Source organism: Tupaia chinensis, unplaced genomic scaffold (genome assembly GCF_000334495.1).
Source record: "Tupaia chinensis unplaced genomic scaffold, TupChi_1.0 Scaffold000578_2, whole genome shotgun sequence".
Taxonomy (NCBI): domain Eukaryota; kingdom Metazoa; phylum Chordata; class Mammalia; order Scandentia; family Tupaiidae; genus Tupaia; species Tupaia belangeri.
The window spans coordinates 1,929,455-1,944,794 of record NW_006160094.1 but is presented as its reverse complement, the minus strand read 5'-3'; the positions used below and the strand labels follow the sequence as shown (position 1 = coordinate 1,944,794).

Sequence of the window (15,340 nt, the reverse complement as noted above, 5' to 3'; positions counted from 1 at the left end):
GTGGCCATCCCCCCGCCGGGGGGTGATTTCTCACTTTCTGTCTCTCTGTCTCTCTGTCTTCCTGGAAGTACATGCGCCCTATAGCCAAAAAACCTCTCTTAAAAAAAAAAAAAAAAAAAGAGCATTTTTAAATTGAAATATGTACATTTTAGACGTGATACTATTACACACTTAAAAGACAATGGTATAATGTAAACATAACCATTATATGCACTAAAAAAGCAAAAAGTTTGTGTGATTTGCTTTATTGCAATGATCTGTAATCAAACTTATCTCCAAGGTATGCCTGTATTAATAGTTATTGCCTAATGCTCTAACTTTTTAAAAAACTATTATTGAACCTTAAAAATAGGTACAAAACCAAAAATAAATTACTTCTTCCAACATGCCATTAAGATGCCTATGAACATTTGTGTAATATAATCTAGTGTTCAGTAGTAGAATTTAAAAAGATTTTCCCTTCTTTTAGATTTTATATTTTAATTCTCAATGGCACAGGGAAATAAGTTGGCTTCCCTGTGAATCCAAGACCCATGAACATTAGGAGTTTACCACTTCCAATGAGAAAGCATGCTCTCAATATTAACAATATCACAGTTCCATAGCCTATCAATGGCGCTATAATGCCAGGAAAGAAATAGCATCAATATACATACATACATCTATACATAAAATAAGATGATAGTAACAATATTTATTAAATGATTTAATTATGGGATCAATAAAATGGAAGAATTCATTTGACTCACTAATGCACAATTACTAAAAACAAACAAACAAACAAAAAAAAAGATCTTGGGGCCAGCAGGTGGCATAGTGGTTAAGGTACTGGACTCCTGTTTCTGACAGTGGTTTGAATATCAGACCTGGCAGCTTGAAACTCTCGCCAGACCCATGTGCATGCATGCCCAAAATCCCAAGAGGAGAACAGAGAAGGGATTGCAGAGTGACCATTCTCCCTAGAGGATGACTTTCCACTTTCTGTCTGTCTGTCTCTCTCTCTCTCTCTCTCTCTCTCTCTCTCCAGCATGCAGTCTATAGCAAAAATCTCTCTCTCAAAAAAAAAAAATTCTCCTTTCACTATGTTAAGATTATCTTTGTTTTCAAAAATTCATCCTCATAAAACCAAAAACATAGATTTAATGTGTTACTCTTTTACTCAAAAATTTCCAGTGTGTTTTTTCCTTTCTGAAAACTAAAACCTAAATTGCTTAATTTAGCATTTAATTCAGGAGTTTTTACATTCTCATAACAATCTAGTAGGAAGTAGTCAGAAGCCTCTAAAATGGTTCCCAGTGATCCTTGCCTCGTGGTATTCATGCTAGTAATAAATCCTTTCCTTTGGTTTTTGTTTTTTAGTCTTCTAAAAATTGCCACTATTATTACTTGTAAAAATTTGACAACCTTTTTGTTTCTTTTGCCATGGATAAAAGGCTTTATAAAAACTGGGGTATTTTTTCCATAGACAATTTCCTATGGAAATGGCATATTTAATATTATTTCACGTAAAAACACAATTGATATTGGAATTTTTATTTAATTTTATTTATTCATTTATTTTATTTTATTTCTTTACAATTAAAGTATGAATTTATTTTGGTACAAAAAGTTTTGAAATTCATACATAGTTTTCCCATTACATGTATTTCCATGAACTTTTTTTTTTTTGGAGAGGCACGTGGGCTTGCCAGAAAGACAGAGAGAGACAGAGAGACAGAAAGCGAGAAATCACCCCTCGGGGGGATGGCCACGCCTCAATCCCTTCCTCCTCCAGTCTCCTCTCAGGATCTTGGGCACACACGTACACGTGTCCGGCGTGAATTTAAGCCACCAGGTCCAGGACTAAAACCACAGTCAACTACATGGGAGTTCAGCAACATAGCCATGTGCCCTATAGCAAAAACCTCTCCAAAAAAAGGAAAGAAAAAAAAAAAAAACTTAAAGCCAGGAAACAGGTTAAGATTCTATTCCAATAGTAAGTACATGAACCCATTGACAGCTCAAGACAGGACAAAAAAAATCCTTAAAACTAGAAAACAAAGCCTAGAAGAAAATCAGAAATGTTTTAGCCAAAAGTCATAAAATGCTATTTCACCAGGTCAGTCTCATGTACTTCATCTATCTTCTGTTGTGGTTCAGTCTTCCCGATTAAGTTTTGGGATATAATATTCAACTCCAGACTTGTTCCTACAATTAGGTTGGGCATTTTCTTAGTTTTTGAACTCTTATTTCTGTGTGTCTGTATTTAATATTCCTAGTATAGCACTCCCTTGAGAATTTGTTGGAGATCTGGTGTGCTGTTGGTAAATTCTTTCTGAGAATGTTCTTGTCCTTTCTTCCCATATGAAGGATAATCTTGCCGGGTACAGTATTCTTGGTTGAAATTGCTTTTCCCTTAACACTTTGAATATATTTTCTCATTCTTTCCTCACATTGTTTCCAATGAGAGATCTGTTGTTAGCCTGATAGGATATCCTTTTGTAGGTAACTTGCCATTTCCCTCTTACCAATCTGAGTATTTTGTCTTTGACTGTGGTTTTGATCAATCTTGCTATAATGTGTCTTGGAGAAGATCTTGGGTTGATTCTATTTGGGGTCCTTTGTATTTCTCGAGACTGGATCTTTGAGTGCCTCTTTAGATTTGGAAAGTTTTCTTGCAAGATTTCATGGAATAGATTATCAATGTCCTTATGAGTCTATTCACCTTCAGGGATACCAATTATCCAGATGTTTGGACGTTTGATGGTATCTAGTATTTCTCATATATTATTTTCATTTTAGGGGGACAGTTTTCTCAATCTTTGTGGTGGATTTTTCTAGGCCAGTGATTTTATCTTCTACACTTGAGATTCAATTTTCTGTCTGATCTAGTCTGCTTTCAATACTTTCAAGAAAGATTTTGACTTCCTGAGACCAGAATAGAGAAGGGATTGTGGAATTGCCATCTCCCTGGGGGGTAATTTCTAACTGTCCCTATCTCACATACTCCCTATGGCAAAAACCTAAAAATTAAGGGAATAAAAAATTAAATTAAATAAATAAACTATAATTTGGAATTTGCACTTCAACAAAGAGCAATGGGAAATTTTAGGTAAGAAGGTAACATGAATAGATATTGATATTTAAAAGATGACTAGGGTTCAACAGAGAGACTAGATTGAAGACTGTTAATTCTGGAGGAAGAGAGAGATTAATTAAAGTCCCAGTGATGACTTGACTAAGGGAATTATCAATGAGACTGAAAAAAAATGGACATAATTTTATGACTAACAATTGGATTAAGACACGTGAACAGGAGAGACAGCCATGACCTCAAGTTTCTAGTTTTATCAGTGAGGTAAATAATGATGTCACGAAATTGTGAATAATGGGAGATGGAGCAAGTCTGAGAAGAAAGCAAATAATACACCCAGGGACACAACACATTCTAGGTGTTCATAGCCAATTTAAGTAGACAAATTCAGCGTGTTGATGGATAACAGGTCTGAAAACTAGGCAACATCTGGGTAAGAGATGAGCTATTTATGTGGCACAGAAGCGATGAAGTTATATAAGCATACTCAGAAAGAATATGTGGAACAAAATGAAAAGCCAGGACAAAACCCAGAGAAGTACCAACAGTGAAAGGATGGAAGAACAGGAGGAAGCCAAAGGAGTACAATCACTCAATCAAGAAAGAAGAAAAATCAGCTAATTATGCTGTCCCTAAAACAAACTATAGTACTAGCTCTGTAATCTAGAGATTAAGAGAAGTCAGATACCACATAGTCAAGTGCAGTTTGAGTCCACATGCCAGTGGTCTGAAAAACACTCCCAGTGTGTATTCATATATGCCCCAAATTCCGGCAGGATGAAGAAAAGAAGAAAAAAGAATTGTGGCATGACCACGTCCTATTGTAGGGAAGTGATTTCACCCTCTTCATCTCTCTCTGTCTCTCCCTCGTGAGTGTATACATCTTTTAGCAGATTTTTTTTTTTAAATAAAGTAAAACAAACTATAGACTATATTTTTAAAAAGTGAATGCATGGTCAAATATTATCAAATGCTCTAAGAGAGGGACCAGCAGATGGCATAATGGTTATGTTAATGGACTCCCACATGGCTGACCATGGTATACATCCCAAACCCAGTGACTTGAAACTCACACTGGGCACACACACATACGCAAAATCTCCCTCTGAGGGGTGATTTCTCATTTCTGTCTTTCTCTGTCTCTCCAGGAAGTGCACACACCCTATAGCAAAAATCTCTTTTAAAAAAAGTGCTCCAAGTAAACAAGTGAGATAAAACTATGAAGTACCTATCAGATGAACGTCAAGTGACTTTGTTGTGATTTTTGTAAAAATAGTATAAATACAGTGGTTGAGAAAGATTACAACACATTGAAGAGCTACTGTAAGATTAAGAACATGGACACAGTGAGTATAATACAATGTTCATTCTATCAAAATCTCCACGAATGCCTTCTGTTTCACTATTGCCAGAACAGGTCAATCCGATTAAATGACATCTCTATGCAAAGAACCTAGCATTTAGTAGATGTTTAATTAATGAGTATTAAGCTGAGTACACAGGAAGACATATGTGCATTAATCTTTTGTTTGATTGTTTTATATATATATATATAACCAGTAAAAATTAGAATGACTTTCCGATGTGAAAGCAACATATGGAATGAACTTAATTCTTTTTGTTCAGGTTCATCTTACCATTTAATCTAACTTTTTCTATATTTCACCTGTCATATATGACAACTTTTACTTTGGATTCAGAAAAAATATACTGGGAAATATAAAACACAAAAGTTATTAATAAAGTGAGAGTTCAAATGTAGTCATATTGACCAACAAAGAAGATATCTCTAAACACAATTTTGGAGCCGAGAAGCCCTGGATTTGATATCTAATTCAACATTATTAACTTTGAAGTTGCAAAGTTCATGCAATTTTTAAGCTTTGGAGCATCTTGTATTATGTAAATGACTGGCAAATATGTATGGATATAAAATGACTAGCATAACTAGCATATTCTAAATTGTGCTTCCCTTGTTCTTTGTTTCCCCACCCCTCTCAGGTTTTGTCATAGGGTGCATGGACTCACCAGAGAGAGACAGAGAGAGGTAAAGTGAGAAATACTCCCTTTGAAGGAGATAGCCAGGCTACAATCACTCCTCCTCCAATCTCCTCTTGGGATTTTGGGCACACACATACATGCACCTGGTGTGATTTTCAAGCAGCCAAGTCCATAATTTGAACCTTGGTCAGCCATATGGGGTTCCAGTGCCTTAACTACCATGCCACCTGGTGTCCCCTCATTTTTCTCTTAAAGTGGTTGACAGATGATCCTACGTTTCTATATTTTCTTTTGTGTTCAACTTGATGTACCTTACTCCACTGATTACTGACCTAATTATTTCAACAGTATTTCTTTTCTTTTTTTTTTCTTTTTAGAAGTTTTTGACATTGGTCATGTGCAGTTGACAAAAGGAGAGATAGGGACAAATGAGAGGGAAAGTGACAAATCACCCCCAGGGAGAATGGCCACGCTGCAATCTTTTCTCCTCCATTCTCTTCCTGGGATCTTGGGCATGCATGCACATGTGCCCAGCATGACTTTCAAGCCACTGCGTCCAGGACTTAAACCATGGTTGGCCATGCAGGAGTCCAATAATGTAACCACTGTGTAATCTGCTGGCCCCTCAACAATATTTCTTTGTCAGAGCAATATTCTCATTATTTATCTCTCCAGGAAGAAGTTGAGGTAGTTCACTATACAAATAATACAAAAAAAAAAAAAAAAAGAGAGAGAGAGAGAGAAAGAGAAAATAAGGATTCAACTACAGTGGCACATGTTGGTAAGGCACTGCTGCTCTGTAGGCTGAAGCAACATGCATGGAAGTTCTTCTGGGTTTGACTCCTGGCCCAACGAGAATACATGGCATACTGGTAAAGCACCTTAGTACCAGCTATTTGAGAATCTCAAGCAGCAGGATTGTCACAGAGGGAGGCCCTGCCTAAAAGAAGAAAAAGAAAAGAAAGTAAAAGGAAGAAGAGAAAAAGAAGAAAGAAGAGGAGAAAGAAGTCAAAAAGGAGAAGGAGAAAGAGAAGAAAGGAAGGATGGAAGAACTCTATAACAGTCTTGGCCTCTCAAAATGTAAAGGACTGGGTCTCTAGTTTAGTTTCACCCTCCTTATTACTTTATCTTTTTTCTTTCATTTTGCTGTGCTATTTCTAGTATTCTCAGTCTGAAAACAGTAAGGAAAACACTAAAATATGTAAAACACCACTAAAGACCTGAGGTACTTGACAAGAGCCACTGGTAAAACAAGAACATGTATAATTGTACTCTAGACAACTTTGTTTATTTACTGAACTCTTTCATTTCTCATAAATACAGCTGCTCTTTCATCTATTGTTATTCTCTTATAAGGTATAAAATCATTAATAAATCTGGACAAAATTCAAGAAAGAATTTCTGAATCCATTGTACAACAGAAACAAAAATAAATTATTTTAAGAGTGTTTTCTGTACAATTTTCACTTATATTTAACTTTATTAATTTATAGCAAAATATCCTTAAATCTTTAAAACTTCATTTTCTTCTGGTTCTTAAACCTTGGATGGCTTAATAATCACTCAATATCAGTACATGTTTAATTTATAGTTTGGCATTCAAGATACTAGTGAATTGACATTTCCAGTAAGTGAAAGGCAAATGTTCAAACAAACAAAAACGAGGCACGGAGAATTTTTGAAATAATATGTACAGGCAGCTTCTCTGAACATCCCTGAATTCTGAGTGCAAATGGAAGAGAGGGGTAAGTGACAAGGCCATCACCCCATCTATTTTCCAGCCCCAGGGACCTCTTGTCTCACAAGCCAGAGTAGGCAGCTCTCACTTCACTTCCTTGTGCACAGGCAGGTACACACACACACACACACACACAGCTCCAACACAACACCAGAATTGCAATGGCAGACAGCACGGGGCACCTCCCACCAGCCACCACAGATAAACAAATTCTAGTCCCACTCCCTAATCCCCCACTAAGTGGACAGACATGCAGCTCCCTCCTCACTGACCAATGCCCAAACTGCACCAGCAGACACAGGCAGATCCTGCCAAAGCTTCATCATATAAAAGAGCAACCACCTACTGAGGCATGCATGACTGTGGAGAGAGTCAAGCACTGAAGTGGATAACTTCCTATATCTACAAGGACTATACACAAATGGCTCATTAAACAACTAGCCACCGCTGAGTCACAATTTCTCAACTAAAACTTATATTCCTTTTATGGGTAACAACAATCAAGACTGAGGACATTTTTACAGCTGGCATCTTCACTTGACTCCCCTAGAGAAGAATCTCATTCCCTATATTGTCTCTGAGAACTCATGCAATCACCCTGAAGGAAGTAGTTGATGTCATATCCAGGAACCCTACACCCTCTACAGATGGAACACCAGTACACAACATTAACCTTGCCTAGAACCTGAAAATAAAGGTCAGGAGGCCTTAGGCCCCCGCTGGTATCTTAAAATCTAAAAATGAAACTACAGTGTGACTCAGTAGTGCCTCTTATTTGCGTATCTACCCAAAAGATAGGAAATCACTCAGTTGAAGAGAATATTGAACATACAAGTGTACTGCAACATTATTCACAGGAGCTAAGTCATTGAATGAGCCTAAGTGCCCCAAAATTAATAAATGGATTAGGAAAATGTGGCACATTTACATAGTGGAATACCACTCAGCCATGAAGAACAAATCCTGTCATTTGAGACAAAGTAAACAAACTCATAAGATACAATACTAAATGAAATAAGCTAGACTATGCAATTCAAATACTATCTGTCCCTGCTTACCATATACTGAATGTCCATACTCTATGGTGGAAAGTGAAGGTCTCAAAAGCATATTTTCTTTTGAAAGAAAATAATGGTAGATAACTGAAACTGCATGGTGAGGGAGAAGGAGCTGGGAGAAAAAAATTTTAATGAACAAATGCATTTAAAAGTTATGACATCATGTACCACAGCAGATTAAAAAATATGGACAATTTGATATATACTCTTAAAAAAGGGCAGAAGAAAATCATTACCAAATGTGTACAATATAATGCAATGTTCAATATTAAAGATTACTATGTGTATATCCTTGATTCATTAATACACACTGTATGCATGCATTGAAGAACTACACTATAACCAACAAAAGATATACATCAATATATATGTATAAGAAATCATAATAAAAACCAAACAATAATATATAAAAATAAAGTAAGTATTAATATAAAAGATAAATTTCATATTGTACATAATGTCTTTAATTTTTGTTGTTTCCTTACCTTTGGATGTTCTTGGGTACTATTATTTGTCTTTTGGCCACCTGAATCTGAAACTAATGATCTTCTTGTTTCTCTGTCCAATGATTTATTTTTGGACTCTTCTTTAACTTTTGTTTTACTAATATCAATATCCATTAACGGTTTAGTCTTCCCCTCACTGATAGGTAACTCCTTCCCTTGATTTAGGAAACCGTCAAGTTGATGCTTAGTTCTTTCAGCTTCCTGTTTTTAAAAAATAGACCAGTTTATCAATACTGTTTTCTGTGACATTTTCCTGCCCTCTTCAGAAATCTGTATATATTTATGCCAATATTACTCCTCAACTTTTATTTTTACTGTTTGGAGGAAGCTAAGCTGAGCCATTGATATAATCAATTATTTAACTGTTCCACAGTTAAAATTAGGTGTAAAGAAACCTTTTCCACTTTTGACAGCTATTTCTGTAACCAGGAGTTTCTCTTGGCTCTTATTGTTTTATAGGCTCTATTATACAGAAAAAATATAAATTAATAAAAGGGGCATTTTATAACTAAGATAACTAATATCCATAAAATCAAAGAATTTACAAAGTCAAAATTAATCATTCATTTTTCCTAGAATAAAAATTTTCTGAAATTGTCACTTTTTATAATTTTTATTAAAAAACAAGTAATTTACATTAAAGAATATATAAATGTACCAAAAAAATCACATAGAGAAAAAGTACTATTAACATTTTGATATGTGTTCTAATTATTTCCAAGTATACCTAGTGTATATGTATATTTTAAAATTTTTATCTAGATTTGATCATGCTATGTACTTATACGCTCTTTTCACTAAGTGAAGTCATACATAGGTTTCGATGACAATGAATACACATTTAAATCAGAATAAGTAACAGAAGTACATTTAATAATATACTACAACTTATTTAGTAAATTCCTTATCAGTGGACATTTAAGTTGTTTCAAAATTTTTGTTATTAAAAAAATATATTAGGGCAAGCCACTCGGGTGGTGGTGAAGGCACCTGGATCCCACATGACTGACTGCACAATTTGAATTCCAAACTCAGTAGCTTGAACAATATGCCAGACATGTGGGTGGTATGCATGCCCAACATTCCAAGAGGAGAATGAGGAGGGTAGCAGTATGACCATCCCTGACAAGAGGTGGGGAGGGATTTCTCACATTCCCTTCTTCTTTGTCTCTCTCCAGCAAGCACATGTACCTTGTGGCAAACTTTAAAACTTAAAAATATATTTAAAAAATTAAAAATATGTTATACATGCCTATAAGAAATATGAATAGCATCTCCCCAAAATAGATAAAGCACAAGGGACACAAATAGACAAGTCATGTTTCCAGCAACATACATGACCAATAATGCATATAAATATATTCAGCCTCACTAGTTGTCAAATAAGTGCAATTCAAAATAACTGTGAGATAGGAAGACACGAGGTTGTGTAGTGGTTAAGACACTGGATTACTACATGGCTGACCATGGTTCAAGTCCCAGACCTAGTGACTTGAAAATCACACCTGGCTTGTGTGTGTGTGTACCCACAATCCCAAAAGGAGAATGGAGGAGAAGGGATTGTGGTGTGGCCATCCCCCTGAAGGATAATTTCTCAATTTTCTCCAGCAAGTTCATGTGCCCTATGGCAAATACTTAAATAATAGCAATCATAATAATGGCAGAACAGATTTTTTTACCTACCATTTTGATAAAAATTTAAGGAATAGTAATATCTAAAATTTGTGCATGTGTGATAAAATGAGCAATGTTTTACAAACTTCTATCAGTATGAATTGATACTTTTCTGGAAGGAAATACACAGCAAAAGTCTCAAAAAGATGTATATTCTTTTCATTCAACAAGTACATTTCAAAAAGTTTATCCTAAACAAGAAAAAAGTGTGGAGATACTTTGCACAAGTATAAAAAGGCTTCCAAAAGTCTAGAAAAATGGAATTAAAGTAAGAATTTATTTTGGTGCATAGTTTTTTTCAAAATATGTATTTTCCATGAACTTTTTGAAGACACATATATAGACCAATTCGTTTACAAAGTCAAGATTATATAATTAAAAAAGTTCTTTATGGACACAATCTTTACTTGCTAACAATTTTAAAGAAACATGATATTTTTTACCTGTAAAGCTTTTTTCAGTTGTTCCTGAAGAATTTTGTTTTCAGTTTCCAGAGTACGTGCTGTTTTCTAGAAAGTTTTTTTAAAAAAGTATTCATTTTGTATTTTTAAATTATTTTACCATTATCAATTTTTAAAAATCATACATAACCAAGAAGATGATTTGAATATATACTGACTTAAAAATAATTATTTTATTTATTATTATTCTTTTTAAATTTGACCAGAAAAAGAGGAAGAGAGAAAGGGAAAGTAAGAAAGCAAGCTGGCCAGGTCCAGGACTCAAACCATGGTCAGCCATGTGGGAATCCAAAGCCTTAACCACCATGCCAACTGCTGGCCCCTGAACATATGCTTTTAAATGCACACTTTTACAGCATAATGCTGTATAACACCTGAAGTTACAGCTTTCTACCGACTTTCCACAGGCAAATTGACCATGACTCTGGAAAATTACAACTACATGGAACTAAATATTCCATTTCTCCTTTTCTCTAGATCTGAAATATTTAAACAGAAACATTTCAAATTTTATTAAAAGAAGCATCTCTACTCTTAACGTAAAATAAATGTAATTCTGATGGCCAGCAGGTGGCATAGTGGTTAAAGCTCTAGACTCCCACGTAGCTGATCAAAGTTCGAGTTCCAGATCTGATATTCCTGAAACATACCAGCATGTGCGTGTACATGCCAACAATCCCAAGACGGAATGGAGAAGGAATTGCAGAATGGCCATATGCCCTGGTGGGGGGGTGATTTCTCATTTTTTCTCTCTCTGTCTCCCTGGTGAGCATACATGTCCTATAGCAAAAATCTCCCTAAATAAATTAATAAATAAGTACAATTCTGACAGTGTGAGAATGAGTGGATTCTGTTACCATTAAAAAGTCTCAGACATTCTCCACCATATGGAAGATAGTTTGAGAACCATATCTAAAATTTCCAGTTCTGCTTCTAATACGGCACAGCAAACTTCCACTGGACAAATCCTGACATAACAACTAGAAATTCTGGACAAAGTACAAATACCAACACTGGGAACAATCCAGAGTAGGTAAATTCTTGAGGAAAAGTGACAGTTGGAAGAAGTGAAAAGTTCTAGGTAAGATTCTCATTTTTATGGCATTTGGTTTGAGGACAAACCTTATCTGAGCCATCTGAAGCACCTAATAACTGATAGAAAATCTGAGTTTTTATAACCTACATACCATAAGACAGATGCAAGACAACAATCACTGGAAAAGTGAGGGAGAAGTCACACAGAAAAGACAGAGACAGGGAGTCCCACATTCTTTTTATACAACCTTCCAAAGCTCTTCCTGACCCCCAAACCACATATGTGTAGAAAAGTCTGAACAGCTTAGTGAAAACTAAAAACAAAAAAACAAATTGAAGTGCAACTTGAGCTGCTATCTTCATACAAATTTTTCTCTTTGAATCCAATTATGTTGATTACACATTAAAGGGGGGAAAGATACCAATGATCAGAATATAACAGACTCTGTAAGTTCAACATACAATACTCACAAAAATCTAGGATATAATTCAGAATTAGTCAAATCACTTGAGGATATACCAATAGAAAATATCCAATCTTGGAGCCAGCTGGTGGCATAGTAGTTAAGGCACTGTACTCTCACATGGCTGACCATGGATTGAGTCCCGAACCTGGAAGCTTGCTTTTTCACTTTCTCTCTCTCTCTCTCTCTCTCTGTGTGTGTGTGTGTGTGTGTGTGTGTGTGTGTGTGTCCCTCTGGGCGTAAATATAAATACATACATACATACATATTTTTTAAAAGAAAGTATCCACTATAAATACAAAAAACAACATGGCTGACCATGGATTGAGTCCCGAACCTGGAAGCTTGCTTTTTCACTTTCTCTCTCTCTCTCTCTCTCTCTGTGTGTGTGTGTGTGTGTGTGTGTGTGTGTGTGTCCCTCTGGGCAAGTAAATATAAATACATACATACATACATATTTTTTAAAAGAAAGTATCCACTATAAATACAAAAAACAAAGTTTTTTTTAAAATTAACAAATATTAAGGAACATGTTGAACATCAGATATCTAACATGTAATTTTAGTTCACTAGGAAAAGAGAAAGGAAGGTACAAAAGTTAATTGAAAAATAATGATTAAAAATTTCCCAAACCACTGCAGTTGGCCTGCCACATTTATTAGGTTATATTGTCTAGTAAGAGTGACAGGATATCACTCCCAGGATGAAGTGACATTATATAAGACTGTCTTAGCAGACCACATTCTTGGATGGCTTTATAGAAGAAGCAAACTGCACTGCCTGTGGGAAAGGCCACTGGCAGGAAACTTCATAGTGCCTGTAGAAGAAGAGCACTTTGTTCTACAATACAAAGAATAAGTTTGTCATATCCACTCGGGATATGAATCCCCACGTAGAAAATAACTAGCAAGTTACAGAATGGAATAGGGCCTAGCCATCACCTTGATTGTAGCCTGGTGAGACCTTGAACACAGAACACAGCTGAGCCATGCTCAGACTCCATACCCACTGAAACTATAAGATAAGTTGTTTTAAGCTGTTAAATTTATAGTAACTTCTTACTCAGCAATAGAAAACTAAAACCATAAAATTATACATCTTCAGTATCTTAAGCACCACTCTCATTGTTTCCCCAAATTTATGTTGTCTAGTTCTTGACTCATTCAGATGCATATGTACTTGTGGGACACTTAACACCAATCACTCAGTAAAATGGTTGGTTTGATGTTATGATGAGTATTAAGAAATTAACTTGTAGCACAAGAAAAAAATGTGTTCTAAAGCCAAATGAAAGGACAGATTACTTATATTCCTTCATATGTAAACTATATAGTTTACAATTACTGAAGAATTTTTTCACATTTGGTCCTTACAACTCTTATACCTTTTTCAGATAGATGGAGTCCGATTGTTTTTCCTATTATGGTGATGGAAAATAAAACATTCAGATAAGTTAAAAGGGCTTAACCCAGGTCTCATAACTACTAAGTCCCTGTTCTGACTCCCAATATTATAATATTTCCCCTGTGATATTTCCTATAGCTGAGTAAACTGGTAATTTTCATAATCTTAACTATAAATATGGATTAACCAAATTGCTTTCTGAAACTTTCTGAGAGAAGTCAACTGACATAAAAGACATCTCTAAGGACAAATTTATATATACCTATCTGTACATACTTCCTAATGCTATTTAAGCATACTAATTATCAAAGATAAAATTATCAATAATATCATTTATTAGTCAAAGATGCATAGAGAGAATGTGTTACCTGTGCTTGAAGCAAATCTTCCTGCATTTTAAGCAGTTTGGCTGCAGACATCTTCCTGTAATTAAATTTAAAATGTATCACTGCTTCGTTTTCTTGAGGAAGACTTTAAACTATTTTAAAGCGATGACTTTGTTTTTAATCGCCCCCCCCCCCTTTTTTTTGACAGGTTTTTGCTATAGGGTGCGTACGCTTGCCAGAAAGACAGAGAGAGACAGAGTCACAGAAAGCAAGAAATCACCCCCCACCCATGCCACAATCCCTTCTCCTACATTCTCCTCTTGGGATCTTGGGCATGCACGCACACACACCCAGCATGAATTTAAGCCACCAAGTCCAGGACTCGAACCATGGTCGACTACATGGGAGTCCAGTGACATAGCCATTATGCTAACTGTTGGTCCCTTTAATTCACATTTTAAAAGTCATAAAAGTCCACACAAGTTAAATGATAAGCAAACTAATAACATTTTTCAAGCTAATTTCTAATTGGTATAGTTAAAATGTGGAAAGACTTAGATTTTCAGAGGAAATGAGTATTTTTTTCTTCTCTAATAATTTTTGCTTCAAGTGAAAGATCAAAGCCATTTGTCCAATGAATTTCTTCTCAGAATTGTGGAACTCTATAAAGACTGAATTTATAGCATTTTTTAACTACGTCCTTTTATATTAGGGTTTGACAAGCAAATTCACCACCCATGCCACAATCCCTTCTCCTACATTCTCCTCTTGGGATCTTGGGCATGCACGCACACACACCCAGCATGAATTTAAGCCACCAAGTCCAGGACTCGAACCATGGTCGACTACATGGGAGTCCAGTGACATAGCCATTATGCTAACTGTTGGTCCCTTTAATTCACATTTTAAAAGTCATAAAAGTCCACACAAGTTAAATGATAAGCAAACTAATAACATTTTTCAAGCTAATTTCTAATTGGTATAGTTAAAATGTGGAAAGACTTAGATTTTCAGAGGAAATGAGTATTTTTTTCTTCTCTAATAATTTTTGCTTCAAGTGAAAGATCAAAGCCATTTGTCCAATGAATTTCTTCTCAGAATTGTGGAACTCTATAAAGACTGAATTTATAGCATTTTTTAACTACGTCCTTTTATATTAGGGTTTGACAAGCAAATTCAAAATGCAATAATTATTTCATAATACTAAAGAACATATTCAATTAGTTAATAAAGTCACTTAATCATAACACACATACATGAAAATTAGACAAATGTTTTTATTAAAAAACTAAGTACAATTGGGACCAATTGTCATAATGATTACATCGCTAGACTCCCATATAGTCAACCCCAGTTTGAGTCCTGGGCCCAGCAGCTTACAACTCATACCAGGCATGTGTGTACATGCCCAAAATCCCAAGAGGAAAATGGAGAAGGAACTGCAGTGTGGCCATCCCCTAGGGGGGTGATTTCTTGTTTTCTGTCTCTCAGTCTCTGTGTCTCTGGTAAGTGCACATGCCTTGTAGTAAAAATATCTCCTAGAAAATTTAATAAAAAATAAGTACAATTAAGAAATATTGTAGGGACCAGCAGTTAGCAT

The 15,340-nt window shown here is 35.4% G+C and overlaps 1 protein-coding gene across 6 annotated transcripts in view; it reads right to left on the bottom strand.

Annotated features, from left to right (window-relative positions):
* Positions 1-15,340, bottom strand: part of CCDC7 (coiled-coil domain containing 7) — a 329,121-nt gene that overhangs the window by 213,203 nt on the left and 100,578 nt on the right. For all 6 annotated transcript variants that reach the window (XM_027775623.1, XM_006158284.3, XM_027775622.1 and 3 more), the window contains exons 14-16: positions 13,783-13,837; positions 10,494-10,559; positions 8,356-8,577 (exon numbers count right to left, since the gene is read on the bottom strand). In XM_027775623.1, coding sequence (XP_027631424.1) covers positions 8,356-8,577; positions 10,494-10,559; positions 13,783-13,837 — 343 coding nt within the window. The remainder of the gene's footprint in view (positions 1-8,355; positions 8,578-10,493; positions 10,560-13,782; positions 13,838-15,340) is intronic.